This window comes from Moschus berezovskii, chromosome 20 (genome assembly GCF_049115385.1).
Source record: "Moschus berezovskii isolate FMDL1 chromosome 20, NW_MosBer_1.0, whole genome shotgun sequence".
NCBI classification, from domain to species: domain Eukaryota; kingdom Metazoa; phylum Chordata; class Mammalia; order Artiodactyla; family Moschidae; genus Moschus; species Moschus berezovskii.
Window position 1 is genome coordinate 21,858,844 of NC_142479.1, and position 21,923 is coordinate 21,880,766.

Below are 21,923 nucleotides of genomic sequence, written 5' to 3' on the forward strand. Positions count from 1 at the left end.
GCCTCGATGGACATGAGTTTGAGTGAACTCCGGGAGTCGGTGATGGACAGGGAGGCCTGACGTGCTGTGGTTCATGGGGTCGCAGGGAGTCGGACACGACTGAGCGACTGAACTGAACTGAATAAACACCTGACCGGGGGTTTTCAGCTGCTCTCTCTGCTCCCCTCCACCACCACCAACACATACCCAGCACCCCTGAGATGTGGGATGTGTAACTATAACCCACTCCCATGTATAACTATAATCCACTCTGGCAAGTGATTCTTAAGGAACTGTCACCCCTGGTTCAAGTTTTCACCTCAATTAGTGGTTCTCAACCGGGGAAGATTCTGCCTCCCAGGGGACGTGTGGCAATGTCTGGAGACATTGTTTGGCTACTGTAATTCAGGGGAGGGACTAGTGGTTAAAAGCCAAGAAAACGGCTACAGAGACTATAATGCAAATGGAAGGCCCCAAATACAAAGAATCACCTATCTCAAAATGTCAATGGCATCAAGGCAGAGAAACCGTGAGAAACCTCAGCAGTAGGTTCAGGAATTACTTTATCACCAGCATCAAAACAATGCCAGACAAATTAGAAGCATTTCACAAATGCTGCATAAACAGGAGCCTATAATTAAAGCATATGCTGTTAACAATTTAAGTCATCACAATTTATAACCAGTATGTATAAACACATGGAAACTAGCAAATCACTTAGGTCCTTTCTATAAAGATCAGCATAATATATTTTTCCTATTGTTTTCAAATCAACACTTCACTCTAAAAATCCTTTCTATTTAATCTCTTCTACTGAAATAATGCTGCCTACCACAGGAGCACCAAGATAGAAGACCAAAATGATTAGTGTTCTTTAAAACTGAAAAACCTGAAAATGCTAACACCCACACTCCCTCTCACAGGGCAGTCAGAGGTAGTTGCTGGCACCTTTTATCATATGCTTTGAGCTACAAGTCATCAATCACTGAAATTCAAATGAATGCAGAGGTTGTACATGGCAGTTTCACAGAGAAATGAAAAAAATTTCAATGTCAAATATCATTAATAAAGTTGACAAGCTTTTCTGCTCACATATAAAGGACAAGCAAGGGCAACACACACAGCCTTGTTTCAAGCACCATCTGTTAACTCAAAATTACAAAGTCTTCTATGCTTTAAGATAAAGAATAATCAAACTGGAAAAAGTTGTAGACAAATATTAGAAATGGAACTGAGAATGAACTGTCAGAGCAGAAGTCAGTTACCATAAAGGATTTTTCAAGTGCTTAAAGTTTGCAATTCTCCTAAAAGAGCAAAGAAACCTACAAACATTTATCAAGGCTGACTTAAAAAGATGAAGCATGTTTTTCCCATAAGACACAGAATATATCCAATGTCATCTTTCATATCTAGAAAAACTTCAAAGCCTCCTCATGTAGGTAGCATAACACATTTAATGAATGAGCCAATGAAGTATCTGCAGACATTCCCCTCAACACTGACCCTTCTAGTAAGATATATCCTTTTATGTAGTCAACTATTTTGCCTTCCCCTGTAATTAACGTCCTAGTCAATCAAATCCAGTGGCATTTTTCAGATAAAGCATGTCAAATAGCAGGTAACACCTCAGTAACTGTTACATTAAACCAACCACTTCTCACCACCACCAAAAAGAGACGACTATTCTGCTTCCCGCCAGTTATGACTTTCTCATGCCTTACCGTCCTCTGGGGCAGCAGAAGCTCCTTCAGGTATAACAGGCTGTAACTCCCCAGTTTCTGAGTTATTTTCCAAATCAGTCATTTGCATTCCTTCCAGATGACTTCCTTTAGCATTAGTCCTCAAAGAGGGAGAAAATGACCTTATATTTTTGTATAACCAGTCAGTGATATGATAATCTATATTTCCTTCCTTCTGAGCAAAACTATTAGGGTATGGAGCACCGGGGTTTAATACTAAATTTCAAGTTTTACTTTTAAAAGATTCATTTACAATGAAAGGTTATAAAGTGGTAGCTTGCATCAATGTCAATATCCTGGCTGTGACAATATATCAGCATTTTGCAAAATGTTATCATTAGTGGAAACAATGTAAGGTACACAGGCTCTCTCTATCCTTTCTTACAATTGCATGTGAATCTACAATTATCTCAAGAATTCCAATTTAGAAATAAATAGAAATGGAAGTCCTTAATAATACGTCCTTACCAACACAGACACAGAAAACATACTTATGGTCATGGCTGGTGGGGGAGGAGGGAAAGGGTGGGATGATGGAGAGAGTAACATGGAAACAAACATTACCATATATAAGAGACAGCCAACCGGAATTTGCTGTGTGACTCAGGGAACTCACACAGGGGCTCAGTAACAACCTAGAGGGGTGGGGTGGGGAGGGAGGTGGGAGGGAGGGTCAGGTGGGAGGGGACACGGGTAAACCCACGGCTGACTCTTGCTGACGTTTGGTAGAAACCAACACGATACAATTGTCCTTCATTTAAAAATAAATAAAATGATAGTAACAACAACATGTTCTCACCAATATGGAAAGACTTTTAAGGTATACTGAATGAGAAAATAAGGTGTACCATTTTTATCAGAAAAAAACAACTATATGGTCGCAGTTATTTAAATATGCATGAAAACTGAGAAGACACAGCATATATAAAAAATTAAGAACAGCAGGAAATGTGTGTGGGCAGGGGGTTGGAAAACAAAGCAGATGGGAGAAAGATGGGGAAACTTAATATTCTTTAACTTCCATTTTAAACCATTTATTATTAGTATTTAAAATTTTTGCTTATGCTACCTTAAATCAGGCAAGGCAAAAAAGACACAAGCTGGAAAACATCACATGAGCCAGGCTGGCAGTATAATTAACCATAAAATGAGGGGGGTTACAGCTATGAGCTTTACAGGATTATAAAGGATTTTAGAGTCTACAAAAACTATACATTCGTACACACTTAATCCTTATGACTAAAGACAGATATAAACCTCTGTAACAAAATATAAGAGCTAGTTACAGCTTTCATCTTAAAAGGAACCTGTGTAAAACCAGACTAGGAAATGGGAAGGACAAGACAATCTCCAGTGATTATCACATGCTTCCCCTGCTTAAACCTAAGCTAAAGCAGAAAACAAAGCCACCAATTGTCCTTTTCAGTTCAGTTCAGTTCAGTCACTCAGTCGTGTCCGATGGTAATTATTCAGATCTAAAAACTCTATGAAATAAAGGGATGAAATTTAAGGGGTGTTAATCTTTCTCTAAATTTAATTCAAAGTTCTCTTCAAAGTCTCCAAAGTAAAACTATTCCATTGTTTAAAATTAGAAATGATATTTAATAGCCATAAAATAGATCAGCAGGTGGATAGTAAAGGCTCATCTGCACATTCACAGACAATACACTCCACATTGACTCTCTTAGGCAGATGGAAGTTTAATTGACATGACTGGGATTTGAGTTCATGTTTCCTGGGAGAGAAATAAAGGTACTAATGACCATGTATATATACCTTTTCAGGAAATTCCAACTATGTATTTTGAGGACACTTTCAAAAAAGGAAAAAAGGGTGAGATGAAAGCAGAAAAGCAGTGGTAAAATTAAATTGCCAGAAGGTCTCTGTTCCACACAAAATTCATGTAAAGACCTATGGGCCACAATAAAGTCCAGCACAAATGTGTTTGAACAGCATGGGACAGATAGGAAAAAAAAGTTGACACAAAACCTCACAAAAAAGAGGTCACACAAGGTTTTACAACATTATCACCCTAACTTCAGTGAAAATGAGCTCTAACTTACCAAACTGAACCTCTGCTACTATCTCATTCAGTTAAAGAAAAAAGGAAGGTCTCTGATACTTTAAAAGTTCCTTTTTAAAACAATAAATAAATAATCTGCTAAAAAATTAACATAGTAGAAATTTATTTTATTACATTGTAGATTTAAAAGTGCCAACCAAAGCTATTAGCTATTATTCTATTATATAAACAAAAGAACTTCATTTACCCCAAGGTGACCATTTTTCTTCTTTTTTCAACAACAGGTACGCCATTGAAAACTGCAACCACGACAGCATCTGAATCCAAAGCTTGACACTGCCGATCTTCAGATTTCGGCAGAATGTCACTGATACTGATATGGGTCAAGGCTCGGGGAGAACTGTGCCTGCTCCCAGACTGAGAGCTTCCTGGGGAGACTACAAAAAAGGAAGGGTATATTCAGAAGGAAGGCAAACAAAAAAAGGTTCTCTCTCTAGTTTCCACTTACGGTATGTTAGTCGCTAAGTCATGTCTGACTCTTTGTGACCCCACTGACTGTAGCCCACCAGGCTCCTCTATCCATGGGATTCTCCAGGCAAGAGTACTGGAGTGGGTTGCCATTTCCTTCTCCAGGGGATCTTCCCAATCCAGGGATCAAACCCTGGTGTTCCACACTGCAGTTTCCACTCAGGAGATCTCATTATAATATGTATATTTTTAAACTGCAGGAAAACTCAAAAACAACTTTTTGATGCCAGGTATTTAAATCTCAGGAGTCCAGAACATGAAGCTACTGACGGTCTGTTCTGTCATGCGATCAAGGGGTTTTCAACCTGAGTTCCAGCATTTGGTGCCTTTAAAGCAGCTATACCATAAGGTCAGTTTCAACAGACATCTACCTACCAAAATCACATTTTGAACTGTCCAAACTTACCTTCAGATAGAGTCTGACAGTCTCCCTTTGAACGGCTATTTTCCCCAGAGTCTACTGCTCTTCGAAGAGACAGACTACCTGCTATACTGGACCGAGCAGGTTTGGGTGAATGACTCTTCTTATTTGTGGCTGCAAAGACATTTTAAAACATTTCTGATTATGATAAAATGGCAAAAATTTTTACCAGGCAACCAGAGAAAGGTTTTATCTTACCATACATGGAAGGAAATTCCCATCTACTGTGTCTAAAAATAAACAGAACACTCAGGTCCCAATTGGTTTATTTGGGGTTTTATGCCCAAAGCATTCCTATTTCATTGCTTGTGTTCTTACAAAAGTAGAAAATTATCAGTGAACTCCAAAAGAAAAATCATACCAGACACGAACTCCAATCTCAATTCAATTAAACCAAGTACCAAGAACAAAACAATAACCACCAAAATATTTGGAAACTATAAAACATTATTGGGTTAAAAATAAATCAATGCCGAATTAGAAACAAACCACAATTATAATACTTTAAGATGTCTGTGGCTAAAACAGTAATTAGAGGAAAATGTCTACCCTTAAAATGAATTTTAAAAAAACCCTGAAACTAAAGGACCTAACATGCACAGACTCAAGAAGATGGAAAAATAGTAAAAAGAAATAAGAAAGCAGAAAAGATGCATTAAAAGGTAATGAACCAGTTCAATAAGGTAGCAGGATATAAGATCAATAACCAACTGACTTTTTACACAGCAGTAAAGAATAATCTGAGGACGAAATTAAGAAAACAAGTCCATTAACAGCAGCATCAAATAGAATAAAATACATAGGGAAAATTTTAACAAAGAAATGTAAGACCCAAACATGAAAAACTATCACACACTGTTGAAAAAAACATAAAAGAGGGAAAATAGTGTGTTCATTAACTGGAAGACTCAATATCGCTAACACAGCATTATTCCCAAACCTGGTCTACAATACAGATTCAACACAATCCCTATAAAAATTTTGGCTGTCTTTCCATTGTTGATGTTGCAGATATTGACAAGCTGATCCTAAAATTCATAGAAAAATGAAAAAGATCCAGAATACTTCAAAGCAATCTTGAATTGAGGACTCACTTATATGATTTCACAACTCTGCTGAAAAGCTACAGTATTCAAGACTGTGGTAACGGAAAAAAAAACATCAATGGAATAGAATTCAGAGTTCAGAAAGAAAACTTTATATTTATGGTCAATTAATTTTTGACAAAGATGCCAAGATAACCCAAGTTGGACAAAGGGAAGAAAGATGGACAAAAACAAGTGCTGATAAGAATATGGTGACACTGGAATCCTTATACACTGCTGAAGAATGTAAAATGGTGCAGCCGCTATGAAAACAGTATGCTCCTGCTGTGCTGTGCTCAGCCATTTCTGACTACTTGCGACCCCATGGACTGTAGCCCACCAGGGTCCTCTGTCCCTGGGATTTCCCAGGCAAGAATACTGGAGTGGGTTGTCATTTCTTCCTCCAGGGGATCTTCCCAACCCAGGGATCAAACCCAAGTGTCCTGTGTTGCAAGCGGATTCTTTACCACTGAGCCATCAGAAAAGGCCGCAAAAACAGTAAGGCCATGCCTCAAAAAATTAAATTTAGTTCTCATATAATCCAGCAATTCCACTCCTAAGCATATACTTAAGGTGAATAAAAACATATGTCCACACAAAACATCATACATGAACAGTCACAGCATCATAATTCATTACAGCCAAAAAAGTAGAAATAAAAAAATCGAAGTCCTCATCAACTGATGAGTAGATCAAACAAAAAGTGGTACCCACAAACAATGAGGTATCATTCAGCCTTAAAACAAAATGAAAAAAGACATGTCACAACACGGATAGCCCTTGAAAACATTATGCTAAGTCAGAGAAGTCAGCTACAAAAGGCTTCATGTTGTGTGACCCCATTTATATGAAAAGTCCAGAAGAAGCAAATCCATACAGACAAAATAGATAAGCAATTATCAGGATATAAGGGGAAGGGGAAGATGGGAAGTAAGGGCTCCTGGGTATGGAGTTTATGGAGAGAGTAAATGCAGCTCTTTGCCCCTTTCCTGTCTGCCCATCTATTCTCCTCTAACCTTAAAAGAACCAGTTATAGGAATGAGATCATGAGGCAATTTAATCCAACTTCTGATTCTTCCTCTCCTGAATGCACACCTTGCCTTGCTGATTCTTTTCCTAGATAAAAAGAATGAAGAATTAAGCAGTTGAAAAAACTGACTAGCTCTCTACTTCTAATCCCTGGAGGAGGGCAAGGGCAGTATTTCTGCCTGGAGAATCCCACGGACAGAGCAGCCTGGCGGGCCACAGTCCATGGGGCAGCAAAGAATCGACTGAGCGACTAAAGCAAGCTGCTTCCAATGGCGCCCAAGCAATCCTTGACCACTCGGGCAAGACACTGATAAATCTGAAGGGAGAGGCAGCCAATCTGCATGCTGTGAGAACGGTGCAGAACCCAACCTCCTGCCTCAATATACTGAGGTTCTCCTCCCAACACCTGGATTTTCCCCTCTAAAACAACTGTCACAGCTGAGCACATGCCTTGGGCTTGGTCTTTGGACACAAGTCCACCAAATCCTCAAACTGTTGGCTTTTCTGATTAAAGCCATCTTTTCTTTCTACTGACACTTGCCCCTCAAATTATTGGCTTTTAAGCAGTGAGCAGCCAAACCTAAGTTCAATAATAAGAGGAATGATGAAAATGTCCTAGACTTGGATAATGGTGAATGTTACAAAACTCTGTAATAAAAAACCTGATGAACTGTACATTTGAGGGGAGGGGAAAGTGCTGTGAGAAAAAATTATGACCAATTTCTTCACTGCAAAGTAAACATGAACTACTGGTTAAGGAAAGAAAATGAAGAGATGCACTAACAGAAGTGAAGGCAGAAATTAACAGAATAAAAAGACAGACACCACCCTTACGGCAGAAAGCGAAGAGGACCTAAAGAGCCTCTTGATGAAAGTCAAAGAAGAGAGTGAAAAAGTTGGCTTAAAACTCAGCATTCAGAAAACTAAGATCATGGCATCTGATCTCATCACTTCCTGGCAAGTAGATGGGGAAACAACGGAAACAGTGACAGACTTTATTTTCCTGGGCTCCAAAATCACTGCAGATGGTGACTACAGCCATGAAATTAAAAGATGTTTGCTCCTTGGAAAGAAAGTTATGACCAACCTAGAGAGCATATTAAAAAGCAGAGACATCACTTTGCTGACTAAGGTCCGTCTAGTCACAGTAATGGGGTTTTTTCAATGGTCATGTATGAATGTGAGAGGTGGATCATAAAGAAGGCTGAGTGCCGAAAAATTGATGCTTTTGAACTGTGGTGTTGGAGAAGACTCTTGAGAGTCCCTTGGACTGCAAGGAGATCCAACCAGTCAATCCTAAAGGAAATAAATTCTGAATATTCATCAGAAGGACTGATGCTAAAGCTGAAGCTTCAATACTTTGGCCAACTGATGCAAAGAACTGACTCACTGGAAAAGGCCCTGATGCTGGGCAAGACTGAAGGCAGGAGGAGAAGGGGACAACAGAGGATGAGATGGTTGGATGACATCACTGACTTGATGGATATGAGTTTGAGCAAGCTCCAGGAGATGGTGATGGACAGGGAAGCCTGGTGTGCTGCAGTCCATGGGGTCACAAAGACTCAGACATGACTGAGTGACTGAGCAACAACAATAAGAAGATAAAATAAATCTAAGAACTAGGTCTCTGAAGAGATGAATAAAATGGATGCTTCGAGCAAGTCAACTCGAGGGAAAAAATAAGAAAACATAAATAAGCAATGATATAACAAAAAGTTAACATCCCATATGCAGAGGGAATTTTTAAAATTTAAAGGAACAGAGTAAATTACTTTATGCCAATACATTTATCTAATAAAATGAATTTGCTAGGAAAATTAATTATGAAATTGATATAAGAAGCAAAAGAAATATGAAGACACCAGTAAACACACAGAAATGAAAAAGGCTGTTAAAAGTTTTATTCCCAAAAGAATTACTAAATAGTTTTATAGATGAATTTCATTACACTTTTAACAAACAGATGTCATGTTAAAATAATTTCTCAGCATAGAAAAGAACAAACGCTTCTGAATTTATTCTATGAGACTGGCATAAAATCACAACTAAAATATGTTAATGATAGAATAATGAAACTATAGCTCAATTTTACTTATTTACTACATATTCAAGATCCTAAAAATTAGCTGGGACTTCCTGGTGGTCCAGTGGTTAAGACTCCACATTTCCACTGCAGGGAGCACAGGTTTGATCCCTGGTTGAAGAACTAAGAGCCCACATGTGCAAAGAACAAGGGGATAACTTTATAGTCAGTCCTCCTTATTAGTAATTCAGCATTAAAGACTCAACCAACTGAGGATTTACTGAAAACAGCCTGTGGACAGGAGGACCATATAGTGCAAACCCATGGTGCTCAGAGTCAACCGCATACTAAAAAATTACAAACCACAGCCAAGCAGAAAGACTCACTCTAGAATTCCAGGGATGGTCAGTATTAAATAATGTAATTCTCTGTGTTCACAAAGTAAAGGGCAAAATATGATTATTTTGACAGATGACAAACAAGCATTTGATATCATTCTATACAACTTCTTGACTTAGAAAAACTCTTAGTAAGTAGTGTTGACTGAAAAAAAATGTACAACCTAAAAGTTGAGAATTATGTTTTATTTGGCAGAGTTTCTGAGGACTTCTGAGGGACTACTCTGAAGAGTCAAGGGAGGAAAAATATAAGGGTTTTTGCAACAAACACCAGGTAACTGGAACATCAAAAGATGACAATTAAAAAAACACAAGATATCGGAAGTTAATGAATTCAGCACTTCTTTACATATGGGAAGATGCAAGAGTCTGAGCTCACTGAAATCATTCCTTTAATATGCACTTCAGCAATCTAACGGCTTCCTGATAGCTCAGATGGTAAAGAATCCACCTGCAATGCAGAAGACTCTGGTTCGATTCCTAGGTCAGGAAGATCCACTGGAGAAGGGACAGGCTACCCACTCCAGTATTCTGGCCTGAAGAATTCCATGGACTGTATGGGGTCGCAAAGAGTCGGACACGGCTGAGCAACTTTCACTTTCACTTCACTCAGCAATCTAGGGCCAGTATCCTGTTCTTTCTCATCCACAGTTCGTTTAAGACTCTCCCATTCTGAGTTCCCTCAGGAAGGTGTAGTGCCTTGAAGGCTGTAACATCCTTTGCTTACTGCTATGGCACACATTTTTTCATTCACAATAGGAAAAGAAGTACTTGGTGAAATGGTGAAAGTCACAGGTTCTAGGGTTATTGGCTCTGCAATTACCACTGTGAAACTCCAGGAACTTTTAATGTCCTGTGCCTCAGTTTCTTTTTCTGTAAGGTGGGGATAAAAATAACTTGCCTCACAGAGTTATTGTTGGGATTAAGTGAGTTAATACATGTGACTTAGAATACTTAGAACAGTATCTGTTAAATAATAAACACTTTGTAAATGTTAACCATTATTGCTGTTAGGAAAAGGGTATCTTTTTCAACTCTATAAAAATTACCTTTTGAAACATATAGCAAAATTTGAACTTAATGAGATAAAAACTAAGTAATTCCTAAATAGAGTTTTGGGCTTCCCTGGTGGCTCAGAGGTTAAAGCCTCTGCCTCCAATGCGGGAGACCCGGGTTCGATCCCTAGGTCGGGAAGATCCCCTGGAGAAGAAAATGGTAACCCACTCCAGTATTCTTGCCTGGAGAATCCCATGGACGGAGAAGCCTGGTAGGCTACAGTCCACGGGGTCGCAAAGAGTCGGACATGACTGAGCGACGGAACAGAACAGAACAGAACAGAAATAGAGTTTAAAACATTACAAAAATTCTCTAACTGCTATTAGTTAACATCATTCCAAGGTCCCAGCCTAGACAATACAATATGAAAAGTAAATAAGCAGGAAAGGAGTGGATAAGCTATGACTTATGCTGATGATATGACTATATACTTAGGAAATTCAATATAATTGACTAAAAAACTTAGACTTTAAAAAACTCACTTAGTGGGCTAAACACAAAATAAACATATAAAAACCAACAGTCTTCCTATAACCAATAACCAACAGTTAGAAAATGTTATGGAAAGAAAAAGAGATCCTATCACAATAGCAACCTAAATTATAATGTATCTAGAAACCAATATTAACAAGACATATACAGAACTTATATGAAGAAAACCAAAACTCTGAAGAAATATATGTCTATAACAGAAAATGACTGTTAGTGGCTCAATTGTGTCCGACTCTGTGACCCCATAGACTGTAACCCGCCAGGCTCCTCTGAAAAATGAAATTCTCCAGGAAAGAATACTGTAGTGGGTAGCCATTCCTTTCTCCAGGGGATCTTCCCGACCCATGGATCAAACCCAGGTCTCCTGCACTGCAGGTGGATGCTTTACCATCTGAACCACCAGGGATGACTTGAATAAATGGAAACACCACATTACTCAATTTGAATGCTTTAATAATTAAAAGATGTCAATTCCTCAAATTAAATGTTAATTAATGCATTAAATGTAACATAATTCCAGTCAAAATATTTTTCTGGAAAAGTAAACATGTAAGAACCATCAAAGACATTTTGAAAACAAAATGAAGGCAAACATATCACAGTATTATAAACTAAAACTACAACGGTTAACAAAAAGGAATGTGGGTCTGGTAGACAACGGAACAAACATTTAACTGAACGATACCAAACCGCTGCTTTGTATGTTTTAAAAAAATGTCCCAGTGGCAATTTCACCTGGCCCAACTGTATGAATGAATTTAAAAACAGAACTATTTAAGTATGAGAATTTGGTTTATAATATAAAAAATGAATTTCATTTTGTTGAACAGAAGAGACTCTTCAAAAAATATGTTTCATTTTGGTGGGTGGGTTGGGCAGGGTGGTCACTGAATTTACACAGTGTCATGGAAAACAAGTCACATATGGAAAAATGAACTAAATGTAAAAAAGTTAAAAAATAAAAACAGAACCAAGAAAAGTGTTGTTTTAGAGCTTAAAACATTAAACCCTCAAAGAATGAATACTATTAATAGATGTTGAAAATAAAAAATTTAAAACTTAATGTTTAGCAGAAAACAAAAACAAGTGACAACAAGGGAAGTATCTGAAGAAATATGTAACAAAAGTTTTTTGCAAAAGTCCATCCAAAAAGCTTTACTTGTTTTGGTTTAAAATTGTCATTTCTTTGACAACTAGATAAGGTTGAGTATCTTTTAATACATTTATCGTCCTTTGGTACTTTTTCTTACCTTAATAACTTAATCATAACCTTTACTCATTTTTCTACTAAATTATCACCTCTATTCAAAAGAATTCTATGTATGTATTTGGCAATTACCCCGTCCTCTTCATCTCAACTATATTACTGCCATCAGTATCCAGCATTAATATATCTCATTTTAATAAACACACATATGGAAAGCTCAGAAGTAAACCCTTACATACATGGTTAACACAAGTATCCATCAAAACAAATGCACTGTGGAATATTATGCATTCATAAAAGAGAAGAAAATGTTGACATACGCTAGAACACGGATGAACCCTGAGAAGCTTATGCTAAAGGGAAATAAGCCAACCACAAATAAAATAAGTTTCCACTGATATGAGGGACCCAGAGTAATCAAATTCATAGATGGAAAGCAAAATGGTGGCTGCCAGGGGATCGAGAGAAAAAGAGACAGCAATCGTTTAATAGGTATGGAGACAGTTTCGCAAAATAAAAAGAAAGTTCTGTGGGTGGATGCTGGCATTGGTAGCACAACAATGTGCATGTAATATTCAATGCCATTGACAACTACACTTAAAAAGGTTAAGACAGTAAATTTTAATAAAATGTGGTAAATTTTATCATGATTAAAATAATTTGTTTCTTAATTAAACACAGAATTACCATATGAATCAGCAATCACACTCTAGGTATACACCCTCCAAAAAAATGAAAGCAGATACCTGAACAGATGCTGCACATAAATGTTCATATCTGCATTATTCATAACAGCCAAAGAGTGGAAGAAATCCAAATGTCCATCAAGAGACGAGTGGATACACATACTACAGCATAGATATACATAAAAGGGAGTATTCCTCAGCCTTAAAAAGAAATGAAATTCTGACACTTGCTACAATATGAAGACTGAAGAAATTATGCTGAAGTGAAATAAGTCAGACACAAAAAGACAAATACTGTATGATTCCACTTATATGAGATACCTAGAATAATCAAGTTTATAGAAACAGAAAGTATAACAGTGGTTATCAGAGAGTAAGGGAAACCGGGAACACCGAGTTACTACTCAAAGTATATAAAATTTCAGTTTGGGATGATGAAAAAGTTGAGATGAATGGTGGTTATAGTTCACAGCAGCATAAATGTATTTAATGCCACTGAATTATACAGCTAACAATAATTAAGATATGTATATGAAAACTGTCAACAGAATAAATCCTAAGATAAAAGTATTTTCACAAGAAAAAAACATTTTATTTTTTAAATTTTGTATCTATGAGGATGGATGTTCACTAAATTCATCGTGGTAATCACTTCTTGATGTATGTAAGCCAAATCACTATTCTATGCACCTTAAATTTATATAGTTCTGTAGGTTAATTACATCTCAATAAAACTAGAAGAAAAAAGGAGAGAAAAATGATAAAAATAAGGAAGTCTCTTTTTTTCTCAAAAAAAAAAAAAAGTTGATAGTAAACTTTATGTTATTAATATATATACTTTACCACCAAAAAAATCCAGGTTAAAAAAAAGCAGATATGTTTAAGAAAAAGAAAACAAGACACAGATGTCAAACTCCTTCCTGATTCCACCACCCCTCCAGGAACCACCCAATTTATTGTAATTTATTGTGACGCTTCTTGAAGGAGCCGAGCAGTCATGCTCTGGTTTCCCACCTCATTCACTTCTGCTATACCCCTCCATGGGAATGGTTCCAAAAAGGCCCACCCACCCTTCATCTTGATGCTTCTCAATGATAGACAACCACTCCACCTTTTTTGAGATGCATTTAAAAATAAAAATTTTGAGATTTCATTTCTTCTGTTGTTCTCTACCTTAATGATTGCTCTTTTCAATTTTCTTTGCTAGTAAACGGCCTTTAAATGTTTAAGTGCCCACACCAAAACTTCTCTTTTCCATTTAAACTCCCTTCATACTTGATCCCTGGTTTTAAACAACATCTGACACTTCTGACTCCCAACTGTTTATATCCAGCTTTACCCTCATATACTTCAGATTTACAAAAGCATTTAACTGCCTATGAGATATTTTACTAGATCTAGCAGACATCTCAAACCAAACATGTTTTTAAAAAAATTCCTGACATGATGCCCCTATGGCCCACCATCCCACACCTGCTTCTTCCTATTTAACTTGCATCTCAATTAATGGTACCACCAGTCACTAAGTTGCTCAGACCAAACACTTGAATATCATTCTTCTTTTTCTCTTTTTCTAAACCCTTTCTTACCAGGTTAGTGGGAAAGAACTGAGCCCTCATGGTTTAAAATATCCACCGTATGTAACAGAGGAACTTCTCTCTTGTGTACCTAGAGCAGCACTCGTTCTATATCATCCTTGGGAGACTTAAACAAAGACCAGAACCTCGGTAAAGAAAAGCTGCCAGACTATGAGCAAGTCCACAAGTCCACCTACTCAGCACAGAAACTCCAGAGTAAGTCACAGTATTTCATGCAAGCTATTGTTATAGGTTGCGAACTGGTCTCACAACTTCCACTCTCAATCCTTTTCAGACCCTTCTCCACACAACAAAGCAATCTTTGTTTTAGAAGTATATCAGATCATAAACACCCCTCTGATTTTTATTGTCTAGAGACTTCCCCCCAAAATCAGAATAAAACTCAAACTGCTTATTGAGGTCTTATAAGACCCTTTGTGATGTAACAGAGAAGGAAACGGAAACCCACCCCAGTATTCTTGCCCGGAAATCCCACAGAGAAGCCTGGCAGGCTACAGTCGCAAAAGTGTCAAGACACAACTGAGTGACACAGCTGCGCCTGACCTAGATCCTGTCTCTCTGACGTATCTCCTGTTACTCTCGCTCTGCTCAGTTCACCATGTTCAGCCAAACTGGTCTTCCTTCAGCCTTCAGGCAGGTAGAGGGAATCCTGTACAGTGACGTTGCATTTTCCGTTCTGTTTACCCTGAAGAATGCTTCCCCCAGACCCCCGCATGGCTCCCCCTCCTCAACCTTCAGTTGTCAGTTCAACACTTGCCTCCTCAGGGACTTTCTGACTAAAACAGCTCATGCCTCACTTGCTCTGCCCATACCACTCCTCTGCCGTGGACGTCACAGGACTTTTTATCTACTGAAATAATCTTTACCTGTCTACACATTTTAATGTCCAATTCCTATCACATGAGTAATGAATGCAGGATTAATGAGAGTAAAAGACTTTGTCTTATTTGTTGCCCAGTACAGAATAAGCAATCAAGATATGTTAACTGTATTATATAGCAGGAAATATACAAAGTCGGTTTTGGATGGGAGAAAAAGCTGTATGTATTTGTAGTCCTAATTAACACTGAGGGAGATATTTAAATATTATTATTCTGAAAAGAACTTCTTCCTGAGTTTCCCAAATGACACATGGAGAAATAAAACTAAGGATCTTTTTCACTTACAGTTTCGTATGTAACAACTGGCAACTGATGACTTTGCCAAGAGCTCCATTCCCAATTCCTGTAATCTGCTGGAGTTTTCGGTCCCACATGCGGACAGAGCTGCCTGGTCAGCAGAAAGGAGGCTTGCTGGCATGTCTCCAGAAGCAGCACTGTTGCTTTTTATTTCTGAAAGTGTGTTCTTTACATCAGTTTTCATACATCGAACTTCAGCCATTTGAGTTTTGAGTCTTTTTAACATCTTTAAATCAGAGGGAACTCGCCACATTGCCTGCTGCTTCCGTTGGTCTTTATCTTTTCGAGAATATGATGCTGCAGAGAGAAAGTAACAAGTCATGTTAACACAGACCTCAACATTCATGAAACCATTCTATATTCTGAATATAGGCAAATTTGAGGTGCAAGTAACCTAAAGCTCTTAACATTCAGTTCAGTTCAGTGGCTCAGTCGTGTCCGACTCTTTGAGACCCTATGAATCACAGCACGCCAGGCCTCCCTGTCCATCACCAACTCCCGGAGTTCACTCAAACTCATGTCCATTGAGTCGGTGATGCCATTCAACCATCTCATCCTCTGTCGTCCCCCCTTCTCCTCCCGCCCCGCCCTCAATCTTTCCCAGCATCAGGATCTTTTCCAATGAGTTGGCTCTTCCAATCAGGTGCCAAAGTATTGGAGCTTCAGCATCAGTCCTTCCAATGAATATTTAGGGTTGATTTCCTGTAGGACTGACTGGTTGGATCTCCTTGTTGTCCAAGGGACTCTCAGGAGTCTTCTCCAACACCACAATTCAAAAGCATCAATTCTTCAGCACTCAGCCTTCTTGATGGTCCCTCTCTCACATTCGTACATGACTACTGGAAAAAACCATAGCTTTGACTACACATACCTTTATTGGCAAAGTGATGTATTTGCTTTCTGAATACGCTGTCTAGATTTGTCAAAGCTTTACTTCCAAGGAGTGTCTTTTAATTTCATGGCTGCAGTCACTGTCTGTACTGATTTTGAAGCCCAAGAAAATAAAATCTGTTACCATTTTTTGCCCATCTATTTGCCATGAAGTTATGGAATCGGATGCCATGATCTTAAGCCTTTTCACTCTCTTCTATCATCCTTATCAAGAGACTCTTTAGTTCCTCTTCACTTTCCGCCATTAGAGTGGTATCATTTGCATATCCAAAGTTACTGATATTTCTCCCAGCAATCTTGATTCCAGCTTGTGAGTCATCCAGTCTGGCAATGTGCATGAGGTACTCTGCACATAAGTTAAATAAGCAGAGTGACAATATACAGCCTTGATGTACTCTTTCCAAATTTGGAACCAGTCTGTTATTCCATGTCGTGTTCTAACTGCTGCTTCTTGACCTGCATACAGGTTTCTCAGGAGACAGGTAAGGTATAACTTGGTATACCTATCTCTTGAAGAATTTTCCACAGTTTGTTGTGATCCACACAGTGAAAGGCTTTAGCCTACTCAATGAAGCAGAAGTAGATGCTTTTATGGAATTCTCTTGCTTTTTCGATGATCGAATAGATGTTGGCAATTTGATTTCTGGATCCCCTGCCTTTGATCTCTGGTTCCAGCCTGTACATCTGGGACTTCTTGGTTCATGTATTGTTGAAGACTACCTTGAAGAATTTTGAGCATCACCTTGCTAGCAATTGAAATGAGTGCAACTGTATGGTAGTTTGAACATTCTTTGGCCTTGCCTTTCTTTGGGTTTAGAATGAAAACTGACCTTTTCCAGTTCTGTGGCATCTGCCGAGTTTTCCAAATTTGCTAGCATATTGAGTGCAGCACTTTGTCAGCATCATCTTTTAGAATTTGAAATAGTTCAGCTGAAATTCCATCACCTCCACTAGCTTTGTTTGTAGTAATGCTTCCTAAGGCCCACTTGACTTCACACTCCAGGATGTCTGAAACTAGGTGAGTGACCACACCATTGTGGTTATCTGGGTCATTAAGGCCTTTTTTGTATAGTTCTTCTGTGTATTCTTGCCACCTCCTCTTAATCTCTTCTGCTTCTGTTAGGCCCTTGCCATTTCTGTTCTTTATTTGTGCCCATCTTTGCATAACATTACCCTTGGGATCTCTAATTTTCTTGAAGAGATCTGTAGTCTTTCCCATTCTATTGTTTTTCTCTATTTCTTAACATTCAGTTCAGTTCAGTGGCTCAGTCGTGTCCGACTCTTTGCGACCCCATGAATCACAGCACGCCAGGCCTCCCTGTCCATCACAACTCCCGGAGTTCACTCAAACTCATGTCCATCGAGTCGGTGATGCCATCCAGCCATCTCATTCTCTGTCGTCCCCTTCTCCTCCTGCTCCCAATCCCTCCCAGCATCAGACTCTTTTCCAGTGAGTCAACTCTTCGCATGAGGTGGCCAAAGTATTGGAGTTTCAGCTTTAGCATCAGTCCTTCCAATGAACACCCAGGACTGATCTCCTTTAGGATGGACTGGTTGGATCTCCTTGCAGTCCAAGGGACTCTCAAGCGTCTTCTCCAACACCACAGTTCAAAGGCATCAATTCTTCGGCGATCAGCTTTCTTCACAGTCCAACTCTCATTTCCATACATGACCAGTGGAAAAACCACCGCCTTGACTAGACGGACCTTTGTTGGCAAAGTAATGTCTCTGCTTTTTAATATACTATCTAGGTTAGTCATAACCTTCCTTCCAAGGAGTAAGTGTCTTTTAATTTCATGGCTGCATAAAAAATTACTTCCCTGTCACTGAGTCTTCGTAGCCATTAAACTAACAATACTTTGTTTCTTCTAAGAGAAAGTAGTTGAAGTTGTTTTTCTTTTCCCCAACTCAAACATTAAAAAGAGAGAAATGGGCAAGGAAAAACACAATTTCTAGCAGGAAAGAGAAAGGAACTAGGGATTCTGAAAATCAAACAACATTGTGACTGACTCAAAGCAAAAAGAAATCAAGTTCCTCACCCCCAAAAACACTTCCTAATCTCCTTAAGAGCTACCCAAACTAGACAAAGGAAGAAGGAAGTCCTTTGCTAACAGGAATGACAGCTGACCCTGTTCACACACTGCAACAATCTATGCCATAAGAGAGGGAAAAGGCAGACGCTGCAGTGTGTTCAACAGCCACTCCCCAACTTCTACCATGCCTGCAGAACCCAGACTGTGTTTAGGTGTTAGGCAGGGCAGTGAAAGCTGTCCTTTGCTTGGCCCCAGAGGGTATGAGCCTATGGCTGGTCTATTCCTCTTGGAGCATTTAGAGTGGGTTCATGGCTAATAATTTCAGCCAAAATTGGGGGGAGGGGAGACAGAGAGCCTCCATTCTGACTGGGAGATTTTATTATGTTGGGGATACAGCTAAAACTAGAGGAGCTTGAATTCAAATGAAGGAGTCTGCCTCCAGAGTCTTAATAACTTTGTAATCTTAATAACTCTGCTCTCCAGCATCACAGGGATAGTCTTTTACATTCCATCTTTTCTTTCCTGCTAGTGACACATTCCTGTGAATAAATGATGCCTGAAACTGCAGCAGTCATCTTAACGCCATGCCAGAAGAGGCAAGAGAACTGCAGGAAGACCATCCCTTGCCCTGCCTTTAAATACCTGATGCACATGGAATCACTAAGCTCCAGATGTAATATGTATAGCAAAGTACCTTTATTATTATTATTAGTAGTTAAGCCATGATTAGCAAGATTTTGCTACTTGTAGTTGAAAGCATTCACAACAGACTATTAGGAGAGATTTTAGAAACCCAGGATTGGGTCTCAGATCAACCATTTAATTGCTGTAACTTTCTCCAAATCTTCCAACTTCCAAGTCCATTTATTTATTTGTAAAATGAAGACAATAATATATATTGTAATAGGGCTGTCCTGAGGCTCAGGAGATCCAACGTCTATGAAAGCACTGTGCAGCGTAGCTCCCATTCAACCCACCGTCCACCAAAGTATCACAGCAGTTTTTGAAACCCAAATCAGATGTTACATTCCTGCTTAGACTCACTGAGGAAATATCAGTAGAGCACACAGGCCCTGCATTATCTGATCCCACCTCCACTTTCCGAGGCTTCACCCTCTGCCTCTAGGTAGCTCAGTGCACCCCAGTCCTGCAGCTCTGCCCTGCAGCCATGCTCTGTCCCCACCCTTTTCACACGGCCTCTTCCCTCTGCTCTCTCTAACTCAAACTTACCAGGTCTGATCGGAAATGTCTCCTTCTTCAAGCACCTAAACCCACCAATTGCTCCCCTCCTCTCAATTCTTACCTAATTTTGTGGAGCACACTGTATTACAGTGAGGCAGACAGAAAAGTACGACATTAACAACGTAGAGGCTGAGATCGCATCTTAGTGATCTGTGCATTCTAGGCCATGCAGCCGACAGCACAAAACACTCAAAACATTTTGCTAAATAAAATCTTTGTGGCTGTCATCTCCCACCCTACAGCTACCTGGACTTAAATAAGAAAACCTGTATTAACCCGCATGATTTAGTTTATTATTACTAGAAACTGACAAGAATTTTTAAAAGTAAGAAGCCCAAATGGGAAAATACAAATAGATTTAAAGAAACCTCCATTACCTGATAATCAGTGAATACACAATTACTGAGTTTGTTTCAAATGCTAAGTGCTGGGCTAGGCAGGGGATGCAAGACTGAACAGGGCAGACACACAGTCTTTGTCCTCACAAAGCTCACAGTCCAGCTGAGAAAAGATGAAAGTCCATTCCAGTACTGTGTGCTAAGTGCCAAGACAGGAGAGTGTGAAAGTGCTATGGAATCCTGTACCACGGGAACCTGACAAGGATACTCACTGCACTGAGGATGAGAAGCCTTTCTGAATTTGTCAAGTTATAAGGTTAACAGAATTGAGCGTTTCATCTATAACACTCACTCACCTCTTTTAAGAATGACAGTTATCTACAGCTGCTCCTCCAGACTTGAGTACCTGTCACTGCCACCATCCTCCTCCTGGTAATCTGAGCTACTTAAGAGTACTCTTTTGTTGGTGTTGTTTAGTTACTAAGTTGTGTCCGACTCTTTTGTGACCCCACGGACTGTACAGCGCCAGGCTCTCTGTCCAAGGGATTTCCTAGGCAAGAATACTGGAGTGGGTTACCATTTCCTCCTCCAGGGGATCTTCTTGATTCAGGGATCGAAATCGCGTCTCCTGTGTGGTGGGTGGATTCTTTACCACTGAGCCATCTGGGAAGTCCTCTTTACCACATCACAATTAGTTGCCAAGCCCCATAAACTCTACCTCCACAAGCATAACTCTTTGCTCTAAGTAAACTACTTCTCCACTGCCCAGGTTAATCTGTTCCCTAGAGGTTTAAAAGAATTTTTATAATGTCAAAAAATCCTGAAGATCTTACCCCAGCTCCACACATTAAAATGACTGAGAAAATACACAGAAATGTATGAATCTGTCCTCTCATACTGGGAATGACAAATAAACATCTACAACTGTATCCTGATTAAATTTTCCTTTCTGATAGTTTTCTTAACACTGCAAGCTTTCTAAAATATAGTTTGAATCAAACTTTTCCTAACTGAAACAATGGTTACCCACTGTTCACTGTGAATAAATTCCTCAGGCAAGCCTTTCACAGAACAGATCCAACTTGCTTTTCTATTTACCACTGCGTGTACCTCAAAATCTGGTTCAGTCACACTATCTGTTGTTCATACCCTGATGCCCCTTATGATGTCCCTTTTATGAAACAGTGGTTAAGAACAAAAACCTGGAGTGAGCCTGATACGTAACAGGTGTTCACTATGAACAACTCTATGTCAACAAATTTGATAACCTAGATGTAACAGACCAACTCCTTGAAAGGCAATCTGCCAAAACTCATAGAAGAAAAAAAAGACTATATGAATGCTGCTGCTAAGTCACTTCAGTCGTGTCCGACTCTGTGCGACCCCATAGATGGAAGCCCACCAGGCTCCCCGTCCCTGGGATTCTCCAGGCAAGAACACCGGAGTGGGCTGCCATTTCCTTCTCCAATGCGTGAAAGGGAAAAGTGAAAGTGAAGTCGCTCAGTCGTGTCCGACTCTTTGCGACCCCATGGACTGCAGCCTACCAGGCTCCTCTGCCCATGGGATCTTCCAGGCAAGAGTACTGGGGTGGGTTGCCATTGCCTTCTCCTAGACTATATGAATCGGAGAAGGCAATGGCAAGCCACTCCAGTACTCTTGCCTGGAAAATCCCATGGGCAGAGGAGCCTGGTAGGCTGCAGTCCGTGGGGTCGCTAAGGGTCGGACACGACTGAGCGACTTCACTTTCACTTTTCACTTTCACACACTGGAGAAGGAAATGGCAGCCCACTCCGGTTTTCTTGCCTGGAGAATCCAGGGATGGGGAGCCTGGTGGGCTTCCGTCTATGGGGTCGCACAGAGTCGGACACGACTGAAGTGACTTAGCAGCAGCAGTAACGATACCTTTCCAAAACAGAAAGCATCTGGCCCAAATCGATCCACTGGTGAATTCTACCAAACATTTAAAGAAGAAATTAT

The 21,923-nt window shown here is 39.5% G+C and overlaps 1 protein-coding gene across 7 annotated transcripts in view; it reads right to left on the reverse strand.

Annotated features, from left to right (window-relative positions):
- TRIM37 (tripartite motif containing 37) overlaps positions 1 to 21,923 on the reverse strand; it is a 152,440-nt gene that overhangs the window by 27,310 nt on the left and 103,207 nt on the right. For 5 of the 7 annotated variants that reach the window (XR_008682420.2, XR_008682427.2, XM_055399624.2 and 2 more), the window contains exons 19-22: positions 15,431 to 15,739; positions 4,676 to 4,804; positions 3,989 to 4,178; positions 1,701 to 1,819 (exon numbers count right to left, since the gene is read on the reverse strand). Coding sequence is in view for 5 of the 7 variants with exons in the window: in XM_055399624.2 (XP_055255599.2) it covers positions 1,701 to 1,819; positions 3,989 to 4,178; positions 4,676 to 4,804; positions 15,431 to 15,739 (747 nt within the window). In the remaining 2 variants the exon portion in view is untranslated. The remainder of the gene's footprint in view (positions 1 to 1,700; positions 1,820 to 3,988; positions 4,179 to 4,675; positions 4,805 to 15,430; positions 15,740 to 21,923) is intronic. The other 2 variants (XM_088828633.1, XM_088828634.1) reach the window with 1 other exon arrangement.